The 16,982-nt window shown below is 37.5% G+C and overlaps 1 protein-coding gene across 2 annotated transcripts in view; it reads right to left on the minus strand.

Moving 5' to 3' along the window:
* Positions 1 to 428: 428 nt before the first annotated feature.
* LOC106061575 (uncharacterized) overlaps positions 429 to 16,982 on the minus strand; it is a 77,628-nt gene continuing 61,074 nt past the window's right edge. For both annotated transcript variants that reach the window (XM_056006536.1, XM_056006535.1), the window contains exon 6: positions 429 to 8,256. In XM_056006536.1, the coding sequence (XP_055862511.1) occupies positions 8,071 to 8,256 (186 nt within the window). In that variant the 3' untranslated portion in view covers positions 429 to 8,070. The remainder of the gene's footprint in view (positions 8,257 to 16,982) is intronic.

A 16,982-nucleotide genomic window follows, 5' to 3' on the forward strand; every position in this document is an offset into this window, starting at 1 on the left:
TAAGGAGGTCGGAAGTGGGTTTGCGTGGTCACGTGAAATACTGAACTATTCCTTAATATTGTAAATCGAAGACATTTCCTTAGATAGATAGATAGATAGATAGATAGATAGATAGATAGATAGATAGATAGATAGACAAACAAACAGACAGAAAGAGGTACGAACGACGGGCGGACGGACAGACAGAGAGATAGATCAATAGATAGATAGATAGATGAACAGATAGATAGATAGATAGATAAACAAACAGACAGACAGACGTTCGAAAGACGGGCGGACGGACGGACGGACGGACAGACAGACAGAGAGATAGATCAATAGATAGATAGATAGATAGATAGATAGCTAGATAGATAGATAGATAGATAGAATAAGATTCATATTCACTGATAAATTGGACAAACTCGATTTACTTGATGACGATAATTTATTCCATGGTACATTGATTTGTTTTGATGGGGCATCACTCACATACTTCCATCGATTTTCACCATTTTCGTGTTATTGTTATTGCAATGTAGAATCTGATACAAACAAATAAATATAACAAAGAAATGCAACCTGAAAGAGAAGAAATAAAAACCCATCGACTAGGAAATTTACTCAACAAAAAAATATTTTAAAAATCACAAACCCCAATATTTATACATCTTTAGCACATGTACATGAAATATTTGCATACATAAATAGCCATCATTCGCTTTTGATGCATGCATGTAAGTTGGAAACACACACATACTCACATATATTCACATATAGTTAAAGAAAAACAAATTTCCCCTTTCAGACTTAGCGATCTATAGGGAAGATGATAATGTCGTCTGTTTCTTTGGCCAATGCTCAACGAGCAGGCTGTCACGTGGCCAGCACAATGACAAACCGCCTTAAAATCCCGAAATTCAAAATCCCAGTCTTCACCGATATTAGAGTCCAGGACTCCAGGTTCAGACCTTGAGATCAATAGAGCAGATGATGCAAAGGTCATCTGTTTCTTTGGCCAACGGTTAACACGCAGAGAGTTATGTGGCAGGCACAACAACTAAGTACTTTTATTTTTCCCAACTAAAGTCAAGTACTCATTAGAGCTGGGTGGACCCAGGGGAGCCCTAAGAATCCCGAAATTTAAAATCCTAGTCCTCACCGAAATTCGAACACAGAACCCCAGATCTGGAAACCAAAGGCTTAACCACTCAGCCACCGCGTCCTTTGTTCACATACATATACACCAGTACTCGAACTCAAATTTCAGACAACTTAAATTTAAAAAATAAAGAAAAGAAGAAACACAAACACACACATTTACACACACTCACATAGTAAGCCAATTATACTTCAGATTTTAACCCCAAAAAAAATTTAGATGACTACTTTATTGTCCTAAATCAATCCCATATATATTTATATGTACAGAAGTGCCAAATTCATACCAACAGTACTTTTATGTACTATGGTACTTTTATCTCCAAAAACTATTTTCTTGACATATGGATTACAGTTTATCGAGTAAACAAATATTTACAACCAAAAAAAAAACAACAACGTATATTTCATATAATAAAAACATTAATTTGGAAACAAAACTATAATGATAATCATAAAACATCTCAACGTAAGAGAAAAGGACATAGAGTCCTAGATGGATGATGTTGAGATCACTAGTAAACCATCAAACATTACTTTAGGTTCATATTGATCTGTTCTCACGTCTTAGGTTGACCTTCAGTCTAGTTCTGGAACTAGGCCAGAATTGTATTTACAGAAATGATTTGGAAATTGTTCTGACTGTATCAGAAACTTACGATGATAATCTTAAAAGTTATTAAATAGAAGAATTGACTCTAAGTTCGGAATGGCCATGCTCGGAACGTTCAAAGTGTTTTTTAATCAAAGGAACATTAGTTAATTCATAAGAAAATGAAATTGTTCACACTTTAAATACCACTTACCCACTTCGTAAAGTTCCCCTGTCAGACCTTACGATCTATAGGGCAGATGATGTAAAGGTCATCTGTTTCTGTGGCCCACTGTCAAAGAGGGTGTCATGTGGCCAGCACAACGACTAACCGCCTTTTACTTTTCTTCCAACTTATGTCAGGTACCGATTAGATCTACCCACTTCGTAGTAGTTAAGAAAAAAAGTAAGCTAATATCAAACCAAAACGCGGTGACAACGTTCTCGATAAACGACTTTATCGACCATTAATATACAAGAACATTTCTATGTCTCTTTGACGAGTGTCTGTTCTGGAAATAATTGGAGAAGCCTGGAGTATTTATTCAGTTCAAATCATCACGCTAAGAACATGCTGCCAAACAAGACGGCACTAGCTACAATACAATGAGGCGAGTACAATTATCATTGAGAAATGATGGTAGGAGAAAGTAAATAGGTGCGACGCCTTAAATTAAAAAGAGTTTTGTATTCGACATAATAATAATGATAGGGCTTGTCTTCGAGTCCGAAGATTAATGAGGAATACAGTATTTCCCGTGGCTGCGCAGCCCCAGCTGTGACCTGCATATTTTGCCACATCCAGGGCAAGCATAACCATTGTCCGCAGGTGGTCGATTTAGACATAAATCTTGGTGTAAATATATTCAGTAAGCACGGGGCCTCTATCAAGAGCGGGATCCCTGGAGGTCGTCGCTGGTTTTAACTGCCCCCCTCCCCCAGAAGTAATAGGTCAATCATCAGTACTAACTAAACTAGGAAATTAGGCAATTACTTTACAAGGCTGATTAACCAGACACAATTGACTTTGATCCACGTATACAGATGGCTTCTAAACTTCAATAAAATTGAATTACTGTTATGGCATAATTAAAGTAATACGGCTAACTACGCCATGTTGGCACTAGACCTAAATATAGTCTCCAGCCAAATTTATATATATTTTTTTACTTTGAAAATTAATACTGTCGAACTATAGTTTTTGTGGCCAACGAGCTAGTATTTTTTTTCTCAGCGACATACATCAACTGTTACATTTGTAGGGAAATCGTTAGAGCCGTTTTTGAGATCAGCTGTCCATCCTTCTACCCAGGTTCCATGAAGGAGTGAATTGTATAGAGATATTGTAATAGAAATAAAAGTTTTAATTAATTTACTTTTGGTAATAATTAATTTTGTTTTGTGTAGACACGGAAAAATAAATCTTACAGTATTGAGATATATGGCTGTCAATGTCCAGTTCTTTCCCTTGCATAAGATTTTTTTTAAAGTTATTTTTTAAACCTTTTTTTTTTTCATTGATTGACCTAAATCGAACATATGACATTCCTGGCTTGTAGGTTTCCAGACACTCTTTAGGAATGTTCCAGCCCAGACTAGCAGATGGATGGTTGAGAGATGAAGGAGGGGTCCAAACCTGGGACTGTCAGGACTAGTATGATGCCCATAGCTCACCACCAGCAAGTTATGTGCTGTGTAGGTTCTACAAAACAAGCCACAATATAACTACATACAGTAAATCTTAGCATTAATAATGGTAATAGAATTCATGTATTTGTTAGTTCAGTGATATAAGGTATTCATGTAAAATAGCAACATCATTTTTTTCAAAATTTAAAAAAAAACAACAAAAAAACAAGAAAACTAGAAAATGGAAAAGTAAAAAAGACATAAAAGCAATGGTCATTTTTCATTTCGATTTGCTAAAAAAAGTTAAAATTTATTGGATTTATTATAAATGCAGCTGAAAAAAAAATATATGAATTTTTTAAAAAATTCTGGAATTAATTTCTAAAGCAATCAGTTCAGAAATGGAACCAATGCTCAATGTTGATTAAAATTAAACATTTTTAAAGTCAAGTTAATTTTTTAAAAGCAAATTTTAAAAAAAACGAGAATATATTTTTTTTGGCTTGCATTAAATTACATGTTTTGAATTAACTACTTTAATAAGAAAAAGATCTATGTAAATATAAGATTAATATTTTTTGAACCAGATTGTCATGTTTGTGGAATTTCCTGAGCAACTCTCTAAATCCTGGTTTACAATGAAGAAACAAAAAACTGGATTCATGTGTACTTAAAAAATCAAAGAAAAGCAAAATTAAAGCAAAAATTCTCTCTCAAGAGTTTTTGAGTTGTGTACAAAAGAATAAAGATTTAATTAAGTGGAAAAGCTGTTACATTTTAATAATTATCTCAAGACGTTTAATTAGCTTGAGATATTTGCATCAAATAAAAAAAAGTGGATTAATTAATCAAGACTTCATCTTTGGCATGTACAAAAAAGAAGGAATGTTGAAATGAGTTTGGGCCTGGAGTTTGACTTGTGTCAATCGAAAACATTCACTGGAAATATTGAGGAACAGCAGAGACCACTTAAGAAACTTCTAAAAGAAAGATTTAGAAAATGACGTCAAGCCAACCCCCCGATGATTACCTCTTCTGTCAGCGTCAGGAAGATTTGGCATTCATTTAGCACACTTACTCCTGCGTCAGGCAAGAGAAAGAGAAAGAAAGCTGCCCAGTCAGCTAGCCCTAGGACAGATGAATCTACATGCACGAACTGTGGCTAACTCTGCTGCTCCAGAATTGGCTTGATCAGTCACTCCAGATTCTGCCCCATCTCAAGACGAAACCAAAGCCAGTGACTCATCTGGGCGCATCCATTGTCTTCCGATACAGAAGGAACCATATATATTTACACAGGAGTAATCAAAATAAATTAATATTAATGTCACAATTGGGGGGAGGGGGAATCCATTTAAACAGCTTTTCATTAAAGTAACGATCAACAGTCCACCTGATAAAGTGTCCACACTTGAGTGCTGGGGGTGAGATTCATTGTCCAGTCAACACACAACAAGCCATCGTTGTCTCAAGTCTTAAGAATGAAATGTCCCATCAGGACAGGGCGCCTTCGAAATCACTTTAAAAAGAGTAACTTGATCAATAAGCTGTCAATAACTATAATAAAACTATGTGACTAAATTAAGTCTGGACTTAATAGATGAAGCAGAGGCGTAGCTAGGATTAGGGGAGGGGGGAGAATTTGAAAATGAGTGTGTTTTTTTTTTACAATAAATATTAAATATTACGCAAAATGCAGGAGCCCCCCAAAGAGATCAAGCCCTGCGGGCCCCCAAATGATGACATATTCCTAGCTACGCCACTGAGATTAAGTAAAAAGACCAAAATCAGATCCTAAAATTCACAAAGAACAATCAGCATACAATAGTGAGGGTGAAACAAATTAAAACCAGCATTCATCAATTATTGCTTCATTGAAAAGTCACAAGAATATAAAAACTAAAAAAAATACCAGGAATTTTTTTTTTATGGAATTAACATCATGATGTAGATCAATAAGATTGTTATAGCAATCAACATAACAACACGCGTATATAGAATCAAAAGATGTTGATACCTACGAATTTGTTTTTTTTTCTTTTTATTTCTCAGAGGCAGAAACATGCAAGGTCTGTGTTCATCAAATGGACGACTATAGGTCCTCAAACTATGGAAAATAATCGATTCTCAATACAGGAACGATACTGTATCCCTACATGAACGGTATAAGATACCCGGTACCAGTATACATAGTCGATACCATATCCACCACATAAATGGACGATACTGCCCAGAATTACGGAAGATAGTTCGATGCACACAAATCTAAAGCCTAAATAACTAAAGAATCAGTCTGGAAATTCGCCGTACTAACATAAATCAATAAGTTAACACAGTGTTGCCTAAACTAAGGCCAGCGGGCCATATCCATCCCGTGAAGTGGTGCTATTCAGCAGCTCAAAACTTCTTCCACAGTTCATGATAAGGCCGCAGGTTGTACTGGATTTTTTAGCACTTTTCTGTCCGAAATGTAAATGGTTCCTAGTCTGAAAAGGAAGGACACCATAAACCGACACATGGACCACAGAGCCAACACTTGGACCTTTGAACCAACACATTGACCACAGAGCCGACACGTGAATCTTTTGACCACTGAGTCAATGCATGGACCACTGAGCCAAAACGTGGACCACCGAACCAACAAAAAAAAACATTGATCCAACGAATGAAACACTGAGTTGATACATGAGCCACTGAGCCAACGCATAAGTCACTAAGCCAACACATAAACCACTGAGCCAACACTCGAGCCACTGACCCAACAGGTGGACCGCTAAGCCTACAAAGCTTAAATCACACCACTTGGCTTCTGAACCAATTGGTCTTGGGCCTAAATCCCTATTGGGATTGAGATTTAAGTACCACGGAAGATCTCCCAGCCCTCAAGAAAGCTTAATGTCGTTCAAGTTGCAATGGGGCTTCCTTTATGGATCTGATTGTAACTTGTTTGTTCGCCTGTTTGGTGACCAAAAGATGACGAGGGTGTTGTAAGTCTAGCACAATAAACAACCACTCTCAAAAAAGCCATTTTCAAATTACGTACTCATGACCTTTCAACTCTCTTTCTTATTCCAAATAAAGACACGACGTAGGCCCAAAGAAAAAAGAACGAGTCGATACATTTCTACACTGGCATTTTTGGCACAGAAGATTGAGTTCAGTTATAAGTAAACTGGAGTATTAAATAAATCAGACTGATTAAAGTTTTTAAAAATTCAAAACATTCACCGGAACCATGCACAGAGATCAAAAGATGAAGAGTTTTAAACATCTTGTCTTCTAGGTTAAACACTTAGATACTGCTACCATCTTTGACAATATTCATTTTCAATTTGAAACTAATTTAACACAATCTCATCAAATATAGTATGTTCAGAGAATAAAAAAAAAATCTCCAATAAAAACAAATTCAGTTTAATCAAATTAATAAAAAAAAATGATCACCATCATCATTATCACCATCATCCTTTCAAACTCCATTTGAGTGTTAAGTTTCCAGAGGCTGAAATCCTCGCTTAGAAAAGGCCGAAGCCCTGCTGTCGTGTGTAATGTATGTTATGTCACCCTGCAGGTCAAAAGCTTGGGGCTTCCCAGTCCAGTCGAGACGAAGGTCAGCTAGTCTGGGGCAGTTGAAAAGGCTATGAGACAAGTTTCCCACACTGGGGACACCGTGACAGACCCGCCCAAAATAAGAACCAACGGGACTCTCACCCTTCCTGCACTGTGCTATAACAGATTGCTCAGGCCTGGTCAGCCTCCACTACAAGAAGGCACGGTCATGGTGACTCATGTGCTCCAAGACTTTTTAAGACTTGTGCCAACACTCAAACCGTTGTTCTTTTTGTATCATTCGGATTGATGTGATTACTTTTCTCAGACGAGACTTGTTCGTGCTGTATATTTGTTGCCCAAAACTCCTTCAGATCGTTTGGAAATGGCTGCAGAAACTTCCGAACACGTGTAAACCAGTAAAGAACGCATACCGTACGACCAGTCAGGCTTTCTTTAGGGTTTAGCTACTTGAACAAAAGTTTCAGAATTTAGGCTGTTGGCCGAGCCTAATTTCAGCCAATCAGGCCATTTAAGAATAGCCAACTTTTTTGTTTCAATCTATTTTTCGTCAAATTTTGGAATCAAGAAACTAATACACAGTAAAGTCTTCGCTCTTTTTTTTTAAAAGGTTTAAAAACACGACGGAAAATAAATTTAGCACAATCATAAGGACCGGTTGTAAGAAGAGGGATCAAGCGATGGGAGTAAGTTCATCGTGTTATCATCTCAAACTCCGCGAGGGCTTAATAGTTTTGAATCCTCTTTTGCGAAAAAGCTTGTCAGAAACCAAGTTGTGAGATAACACGGTCTGGATATTATAGCTGCATTATCTCCCCCCCCTTCTTTTTTTATTCTTTTGGGCCCCCCTCCATTGACTAGATCTGTCCAACAACCACATTAGACCTCGATTAAAACACGCCTCTATGACCTAAAATCTGCAACAAACATAACTAGCGTCCTCATATTTTTTAGCATATATTACACGTTATTTGGTTAAAATTTAGCAGTTAGAGGTTAAACTCGGGCGCCGCCTCTAAATTCAATGACATTTATTTCAGTCTCAGCAAAAAAAAAGTTATTATCCAGTGGCGTCGACCAGCCATCAAAAACAAAAAGAATAAAAGCATTTATTGCATAGGGTCGTGAGTACTGTTTGGTCACAAGATCAGGCACCGGTTACGTCTGAGGGCGTCCTGGACCCTCATGGAAGTGGGCTTGTGGCCGTAGTCAATGTAGTCCACAGTCTTCATAAGCTCCTTGAAGAGAAGCATGATGTGCCAGTTGTACTTGGCCGAGCATTCGATGTAACCACACTTCCACTGTTTCTTCACCATGTTGGCCACCTGGGAAAAAAACAAAAAAAAATATATTATAAGCACATCATGTTTTCCCTAATTCCTAAAATTCAACGCCTTATTAATTAATAAAACGCTCAGAAAGACACAAAGATAAATGCACATTCCTTGTTCCATACGCTAAAACAAATTTGTACAAATGCTCCTGCTTTACTATTCCTATTACAGCATGCAATGGGTTGCCTGGGTCAGCCAAGAAAACCAGTGGCTTTGCATGACTAGATTGACCTAGGAACACGCGTAGAACGTAATCATCTTCTTTTTTTAATTAACGTCCGTATTTTAGAGATAAGATAATTTCTTAGAGTTGTTGATTTAATGTATTATATATATAGTTTCATGAGTGGTTATGTGGGAAAATATGTAGGTCAAAGCTGGGTCTTCAAAACCACTTTAAATACATTATTGCTTCCCTATGTTTTCAGACTCTTTTTCTCTACGTAGGCAGCTAGTTTCTTAACTTTTACATGGGATTTAAGTTCATACAAAAGACAAAATTGGGGCCATCTAGAATAGAAGATAGCAAATCGACGGAGGCAGCCAAGACCCTGCTAAGAAATAACCATACATAAGACAAAAATCTATCATATATTCCTACATTCTAGATTCTAGACCTTCTAATACTTTAAACATTTCTATTCATAAATCACGTAAAGCCCCAAATTCTATACATTTTATGACATAATGAAACGCGTGCGTGTATAAATATCTATATGGTTATGAAACCATTGCATGCAGCCATTTACCCTGCGATTCTGAAAGTGCCCCTCATAACAAATCTACCACCCATAAATGCATATAATAGAAACACTCCCCCCCCCCCCACACACCTCATCGATCAAAAAAAAAAAAAAGATCTCAACTGGCCTCATCAAACTGACAAGTGATGGCGTGTTCTGGGTAATAAGGCATTTTATGAAGATGTCAGGCTGGGTTGTTTTTTTTTAATCATCACATTCATTTAGACACGGCAGAAACAACGAAAAAAAATGAGATAACGGAAGATGTAGCGACTAGGGATTGTAGTTCGCATGGCACACGAATTAAGGGGGAGGGGGGGATTGTTATAACATTAAGCCCGAAGATAGATGGTGTGAATACAAGGAATAGTTACATTTTAAACGAGTTTACGATTAGCATAAAACAAGTTACAAAATAAAGCCACTCAAAAGAAAAACGGCCTGGATTATAGTATTTATTCAATAAGTTCCGTGTTATAAAATCATACGATATGCAGACTAGTATCGATTCTCTAGTACACTCAACTAAACGATCTGGAGTCTGTATCGATTCACAAGTTTGTCAGACGACCACGAGCTGGCATCTAGTGTAGATAGCCGAATTCTCTCAAAGAAAACAAATAATCTGGTGTCTTGGTGGCTCGTATCGAGTCTCAAGTTCCTCTAACAAAAAACAAACGAACTGGAATCAAGGATTGTAGTATCAATTTTCAAGTTCGACTAATGAAAACAACAAAATTTAGCGTCTAGTGCCGATTCTAAAGTTCGTTTAATGAAAACAAAAGATTTGGCGTCTAGTATCGATTTTCAAGATCGTCTAATGAAAACAAAAGATTTTACGTCTAGTATCTATTCTAGGTTTGTCTAATGAAAACAAAAGCTTCGGCGACTACTTTCAATTCTATATTCGTCTCTAATGAAAAAATATTAGGTGTCTAGTATCGATTCTCAAATCTGTCAACTAAAACACAAGCTTTGGCGACTAGTATCGATTCTCAAATACTTCAAATGATTCTAAAGTTCGTTTAATGAAAACAAAAGATTTGGCATCTAGTATCGATTCTTAAATTCTTCTAATGAAAACAAAAGATTTAACGTGTAGTATCGATTCTCAAGTTTGTCTTTGATAGTGATGACGAACACTTCTGCCATCCAAGGAGCAGACGGCTTGGCACTTCATTTTGTGTACATCAGTCTGAGGCTGTCTAGGCTTAAGCCTGCAATGTTCGGCTACAACCGCTACAAATTGGCCATCTACAACTACAATTGATTTCAAGAAACATTATGACAACCAATCAGCAGTGGCGTAGTTACGGGGGGGGGGGGAATTGTAAAATCCCCCCGGGCCCCCACTTGTGAGGCCCCCAAATTAGTGCTTTTTTACATTAAAAAATTAAATATTATGCAAAATGCAGGGGCCCCCCCAAAGAATGCGCCATAATTCTTTTCTTCCTCGGCCCTATTAAGTAAATGCCCAGAAAATATAACACTGAAATGACCTGATAGCAAAGACTAACACCATATTCTGTAGCTCTATGACAGTGTTTCCAAAACTGTGTTCCCCGGAACCCTAGTGTTCCGCGAGGCCTGAATAGGTGTTCCACAAACTACAGGAATAATTAACTCGAAGTCCAAGACACGTAAATTTAACTTTTTAAAAAAAAAAGCCAAATGTTCCGCTAAATACTCAGAATGTGCGAAATGTTCCGTTAAGGAAAAAGCTTGAGAACCACTGGTCTAGGAAAAAAAAACAAAAAATCTGGAAAACAGGTTGACAAATGCAATGTACGTACTAATAAGGGTTCTGGATTCTATATTTGATCTTACAAACATATCTATAATTTTGTTTATAGCAATACTAATCGTTCTTTTAAAAACAAATGCTAGATCTGTCAATGAAACGGCGTTGCGGGCTGGGGCGGCGGAGCAAGACTGACCAACACATGTGACCGAGGCCAGGTGCCAATGGGCGATCAAGTGTGACGCGTGACCCATTGTAGCTAAAATGTAAAGTACCACGTGACTTGGCTTCTTTGTATGACCTTGGAGTTGACTGTGGCGTTTGAAAGACGTAACAATATTTAACTCTTTCTCTCCGTAATTATTTACCACATTCTGGTGGAATCAACGCTGGTATCGTCAGTTAGGAGAAAAAGAGTTAACTGCTTTCATTCTTTCTCATCCCATGATATTTTTTTTTAAATAATGTCTTTAAAAGACTCAATTTACAATCAACATGGCATCGTAACATGGCGTCTATCCATATTAAAGGCTGGACATCAGAAGATTTGAACACAGCTCTTTAAAGTGATAAAAGCATACTACTCGACCAGTCAGTCTCTTAATTAACAGATTGAGAGAGAGGGCACAACAAACAAGGGTTTGTATTTTTTTTATTTTTAGCGGCATAGAAGGGGGGAGCACCTATTGAGTGTGTCTTGTATAGATGTCAGTTCCTATCTTTATGCAGTTTTGTTTTTCAAAATCCAATAAGAATTTCGTAGTCATCGAAACATGCAAGGACTTTTTTATGGTTTTCATGAGCATGTTTTTATGAATTACATATGCATTAAGTATGCACAAAGATATAAACTAATCCTGAACAAAAAAAGAGACGCGTTTAAATAAGGCAACAAAAGCACTTTCCGTAGTGGCTGAAACTCATATCTAAAAGCCCAAAACAGTCAGAGATCCCAAATAAAGATCTCCAATCACATGCGATACATGATATTGATTTGTATATTTAAATTGTGTTTGTTGTGAGATTTATTAACAAGGTTAGAGAGGCAAGTGGAGATTTGTTTGATCTTGGACTATTTATAAAAAAAAAATGATTACTTACAGATATTATATTTTATCTTTTCAGTCTGTGGTGAACTCCAGGACCTCTCGGTGTCAACTGGTGAAGATTAGTTGTCCCGGGGGCTTCATTGGGGGAAATATTATCGTCAGGCCAGACATACTTGTATTCATAATCTACATATTTAAATTCCTCATTAGAGCACTGCAATGCTGTCTGGCTTTAATCTTTGATTTGATGACAAGTTTAACATCTGGAAGCCGGTGTAGTTCTGCCCACTAAGTATTTCTCCGATGGTGATGAAGAAAAACGGTCAGACTACTAAAGTTCCTTTGGACCTGTATACAATGGCGCCGAACTCATGTATTATCCGCAACGTGATGTCCAGGAACATTGTTGATTAGCCCAGCTTTAAGTATATAGTGTTGGACATAAAAACATCAGAACAATAGGAATTCAAGCTGACCTGTCAGCTGCTAAACGCAACCATCAACTATGAATAATTGTGGATCTTTGCTCTTTGTAAAGAACATGAAAAACTGATCTTGTTTTGACCACTCGCTTATGCTCCTATATCTGGGACTATTGACTCTATAATTGATAAACTCCAGCGAGTATATTACAATGAAGATAGTATTTGATCATGAACTATATACAACTTCTCAATAACCTTGACTGCTCAACAGTATTATATGGTCTGAACGTGGATGCGTTAACCTGTTTGTCTTGTGTGTTAGTGTAAATGAAAGTATAATCTGAATAAACTCAAATACTGACGTTTCCTAAAAAAAAAAAAAATCAGAAATGCAAAATCTAAAGGTGGTAGATTCCAAGATGGGAAGTTAAACCAAACATATTCAATTCATATATTCAAAGGGTCAAAAACTATATCGATCACTTTAAAAACATAGAGGGTATATAAGTATGCATAAATAATTAAATATGCAATCACATGTAAGTACAAGATAAAGGAATAAGGAGGGCAAGCATCAATGAGGTGTCCGGAATCGCAGATGGTAAACACACAAGCAGAAAAAAAAAAGGCTGAAAGCGCCGCAGTGTTTAGTGATTATTTGTAGAGAGGGCGTCACTAACTGAACACATTCTTGCAGAATGTCGGGTCTTACACGACACTGGACAAGAAGTTGAAAGAGGAACAAATGGATCATGTTTGTCTACGGGTTGTTCCTTGTACGGTGACACATAAAACACACTGCGGGTGCTCTAAAACTGTGGTCCGCGGATCCACAGGGGTCATCGAGACAACAGAAGAGAGTTTCACGAAAGAGAAAAAGAAAATTGTATAAGAAAATAGCAATGATTAATTTCAGACCTGTGATAGAATTATAGTTTGCGCATATCAAATTTAATTATTCTACAAACTAATCAGCGTCGCTCTTTCAACTTCTCTACTTTATCACGCCATTAGAAGAAGCAGACCAAGTCTCGTTTTGAAGTTACAACCAACGACAATGAGATTTCATGACGCGTGCACTTCAGTCTGGTTATTAACCATGCACATTTTATGAGTAATTTATTAGTTCTACAAATGGTACCGGGTACTTTGTGTTTGTTAAATTGTTGTTGTTTTTTGCACGTCTATCTAACTGTTAAGTTATGGATAAATATTTGAAGCGTTGCAGACATCTAAAGAAGAGTAATGGAAAAAAAGCCACGCGACAATGAACTGGGAGACATGATAATAATGAGTAATTATGCAAAAAAAAAATAATTATTTCTGACCCGTCGAAATCTGGACATAGGATTCCCCTACGTTGTAGAGGGCCTCTTTCTTGTAAAATCCCCCGAGGCTGTAGACCCGCGTGCCTTCCCTAAAATCCGGCCCTCTGTGTTGATTTAAGCTTCATAAAAGACAAAAAAAAAAAAAAAAAACCGACAGCCTCTCCAATATTCTGTTTGGTTTAGCTTAGTTTAGGATGTCTCTTCTGCTAGATTGTACGGCAGACCGGACAATGCAGATCAGAGTAACATTACCAGCGGAAGTTGGCGATAGATGTCTAGACCCCAGCTTCATTACTCGTGAGTGTGTCCTTGACCTGCTCACCGTGTCACAGGTTACAGAGATAAACATAATCCCCCTGTTGATCTATCATCTATCTACACACATGTGTTTGCGCGAGCTGTCGCTTGATCAATGGTGCACTGTCACGCAATCTATCAACACAGCTGTTGCTACCGACGCTAGACAAAAGGTAGCGGTAAGCTAAAGAGAACTAATTAATGTAGCTAAAAATTATTATTTTTTTTTAAAAAAAAAAGGTAAATCTGCTTTATAAGCTGACATTTTTTAGTTGTTTTTTTTTTTTAATTCCAACGAACCTATTCCACTAAGAACTTTTCTTCTCTGTCAAAACTTCTATTTTAAAAGATAAAAAGAATGAAAGATATTCCAAATAGTTTTAATTATATTTTGATTCACGGTGCCCCCGCTGTGGGGAAGAAGAGGAAACCGTGTCAAGTTTAGGGGACATAATGAGTCACCGTTCTTTATTTGGTTTGTACTCTCTATAGCAGGGGTTCTCAACCTGTGGGTCGCAACCCCATTGGAAGTCGATTGACCATTTGCCAGGGGTCGCCTAAGACCCAGACTTGCTGATCTCCGTCTCGACAGGTCTGGGAAACAAAAAATTTTCGACCTGCATGGTGACATTTATGCACTACGCAAAACATGGTTTCTGTCCAGGGCTATTGGGAGAGAGGATTTGAGCCTCTCAAGCCCTCACTCAAACTGAGCTTGATAATGATGATGATGAAGTATATTTTAAAAATTATTTTGTAACGTATTAAATTAGGCTGTCAAACCGAAAGTTCAAGAATACAATCCTAACGGAAACGAATTATTTCCCTTCATTAACTCTTCTATGTAGAAACAGCTTCGAGAAGCTAATGTATAAATGAATTTCCTGTTTACAATTCTCGTGGGACATTGCAGCGTACACCACGTGAAAAAAAAAAGTCTAACGTGTACATTTTCTGCATACACCAATAGACGAATACTTGCCTAGATACATTGTGTGGTGACCTACTAGCACTGCCCAAACTTTACGATATCAAACTTCGGGTTCTCACTCACTCCTCACTCACATGAAATTTGATGGTGATGAGAATTACGAAAAAAAAATAATATTTTTCTGCTTACTCATGAATAAGTGAAGGGATTGATGACTGAGTGGTTAAAGCGCTTGGCTTCCGAGCCGAGGAGCCTCAGGTTTGAATCTCGGCGAGGACAGAGATTTTGAATTTCGGGATTTTTAGGATGCCCCTGAGTCCACCCAACTCTAATGGGTACCTGACATTAGTTGGGCAAATAAAAGTCGGTCGTCGTTGTGATGGCCACCTGACACCTTTCTGAACCGTCGGCCATTGAGACAATTATATATTATCTGCCCTATATATCACAAGGTCTAAAAGGGATTTTACTTTCAACATTAACAATTTGAATTTAGATACAAGTCCGACTTTTTTAGATGAACTGTGCAGTGATTTCCAGATAAGGCTTTCCATACAGTTTCTATTCGGAAGAAGTGATTTCGTGGGACCTCTCAATAAAGTTCTTGGTCAGCTTTCTCTGAAGAAACTTCACAAGGGTATATTTCAATAGTCATGATTGGGTCATCTCTTCCCACTTTTAGCTGTAGTATTCAGGTTTAGCATGTCGTCTCACAACATATAGAAATACCATTGTGAAAACTGTACACAAATCTTTATTATGTTGACGGCTCATCCACTGCGCATGTCAGATAATTGGAAGGAAGCTGCCACCATTGATCCACGACATTGTGAAATGAACCAAAAAACATCAAAGCAGAAGAAATACATTAAAACTAAAATGTTAAAAAAAAAAAAAAGACCAAGAATCGATGAACATCTTCTTTCAGCTGACATCTGCAATCAATGTCACGTTAAAATAAAAGGTTTTGAATCAGGCTTTCCCCTGGGCTCCTGGCGAGTTCCTGGCCAAATCTGTTTACGGGAAAGTGACTTTGGCCGTCACACGCGTCCAACAAGGGTACTGAAAATATAATAGCGCCAGATGTAATCTCATATTCTTTGTTGTTCTTGCTGCTTTTTTTTAATGAATAGACGAATAGAATTGAACTCCAGATTTTGTTGGCAGTAGGTGTAAGGGAACAAGAGGGGTTCAAATCCATCTCACTTTCATTTTTAATCAATATTTCGTAAAACTTGAAAGAAAGAAAATTGGTCTCATAGTTTTCCATTTTCATTTAGTTTAAAAGAAATACAGGGAGTCACATATATGAGCCGATAATGTGTGAACACGTCTATTTCTGTGCAATAACTAACAGAACTTCTACCCTGGCGATTGGACCTCAAGATGACCTGCTGACAACTGTTAAAAAAACGCAAACAAAAACTTGATCACACGGTCCTCGGGGCTCGCAAAGACTTTCCTTCAGGGAACAGTGCCAGGTAGACAGAGTAAGCGATGGGAAGAGAACGTGAAAGAATGGACGGGCCTATATTGAAACAGATTATAGACAAGGTAAAAGATCAAAGTGGAATGGTGAGGAACGGCTGAAAATCATGTGTGGTGCCCCATCAGTTCAACAGACTACTTGAAGGGTGAAGGTGGTGAAGATGATAACCTATAGAGGATACAAACCAAATAAAGAACGGTGACTCATTATGTCCCCTAAACTTGAATGCCCCTCCCTAATCCACCTTAGGCAGACCCTACTACCACTACAGCCCAACATAACCAACACCCTGTACGGCAGTGCTGAACAACTGAAGGGAACAGCACCCTTTTGTTCCTTGGCACAGTCTGCAAAAGAGCTCACAGCTCAGCAGCAAAAAGCTGGATAGAAGAAGAAGTACCCTAAACTCCCTCGCCAAACTACGAAGCAGTGAGCTCACACATTAATGGCTTAAGATTTTTTTTTTTAAATTGGCAAGAAATGTTAATAGCATTGCACTAGCAGTAAATATATTTTAAAGACTAGACTAGCAGTATTAAGTACTTATAGTACTAGAATACAGCGCTATAGATTAGGCTACGTGTAGTATGTGATCACATTCATTTAAAAAAACGCAGGCTTAGATTAATATTACAATATCCGACCTCTTTTTTTGGTGAGATCCATCATCTCTAGAAATCTTTTAGAAGCTATAAAAAAAAAAACGCAAAATAG

Source organism: Biomphalaria glabrata, chromosome 12, assembly GCF_947242115.1.
Source record: "Biomphalaria glabrata chromosome 12, xgBioGlab47.1, whole genome shotgun sequence".
In the NCBI taxonomy this organism is placed as follows: Eukaryota; Metazoa; Mollusca; class Gastropoda; family Planorbidae; genus Biomphalaria; species Biomphalaria glabrata.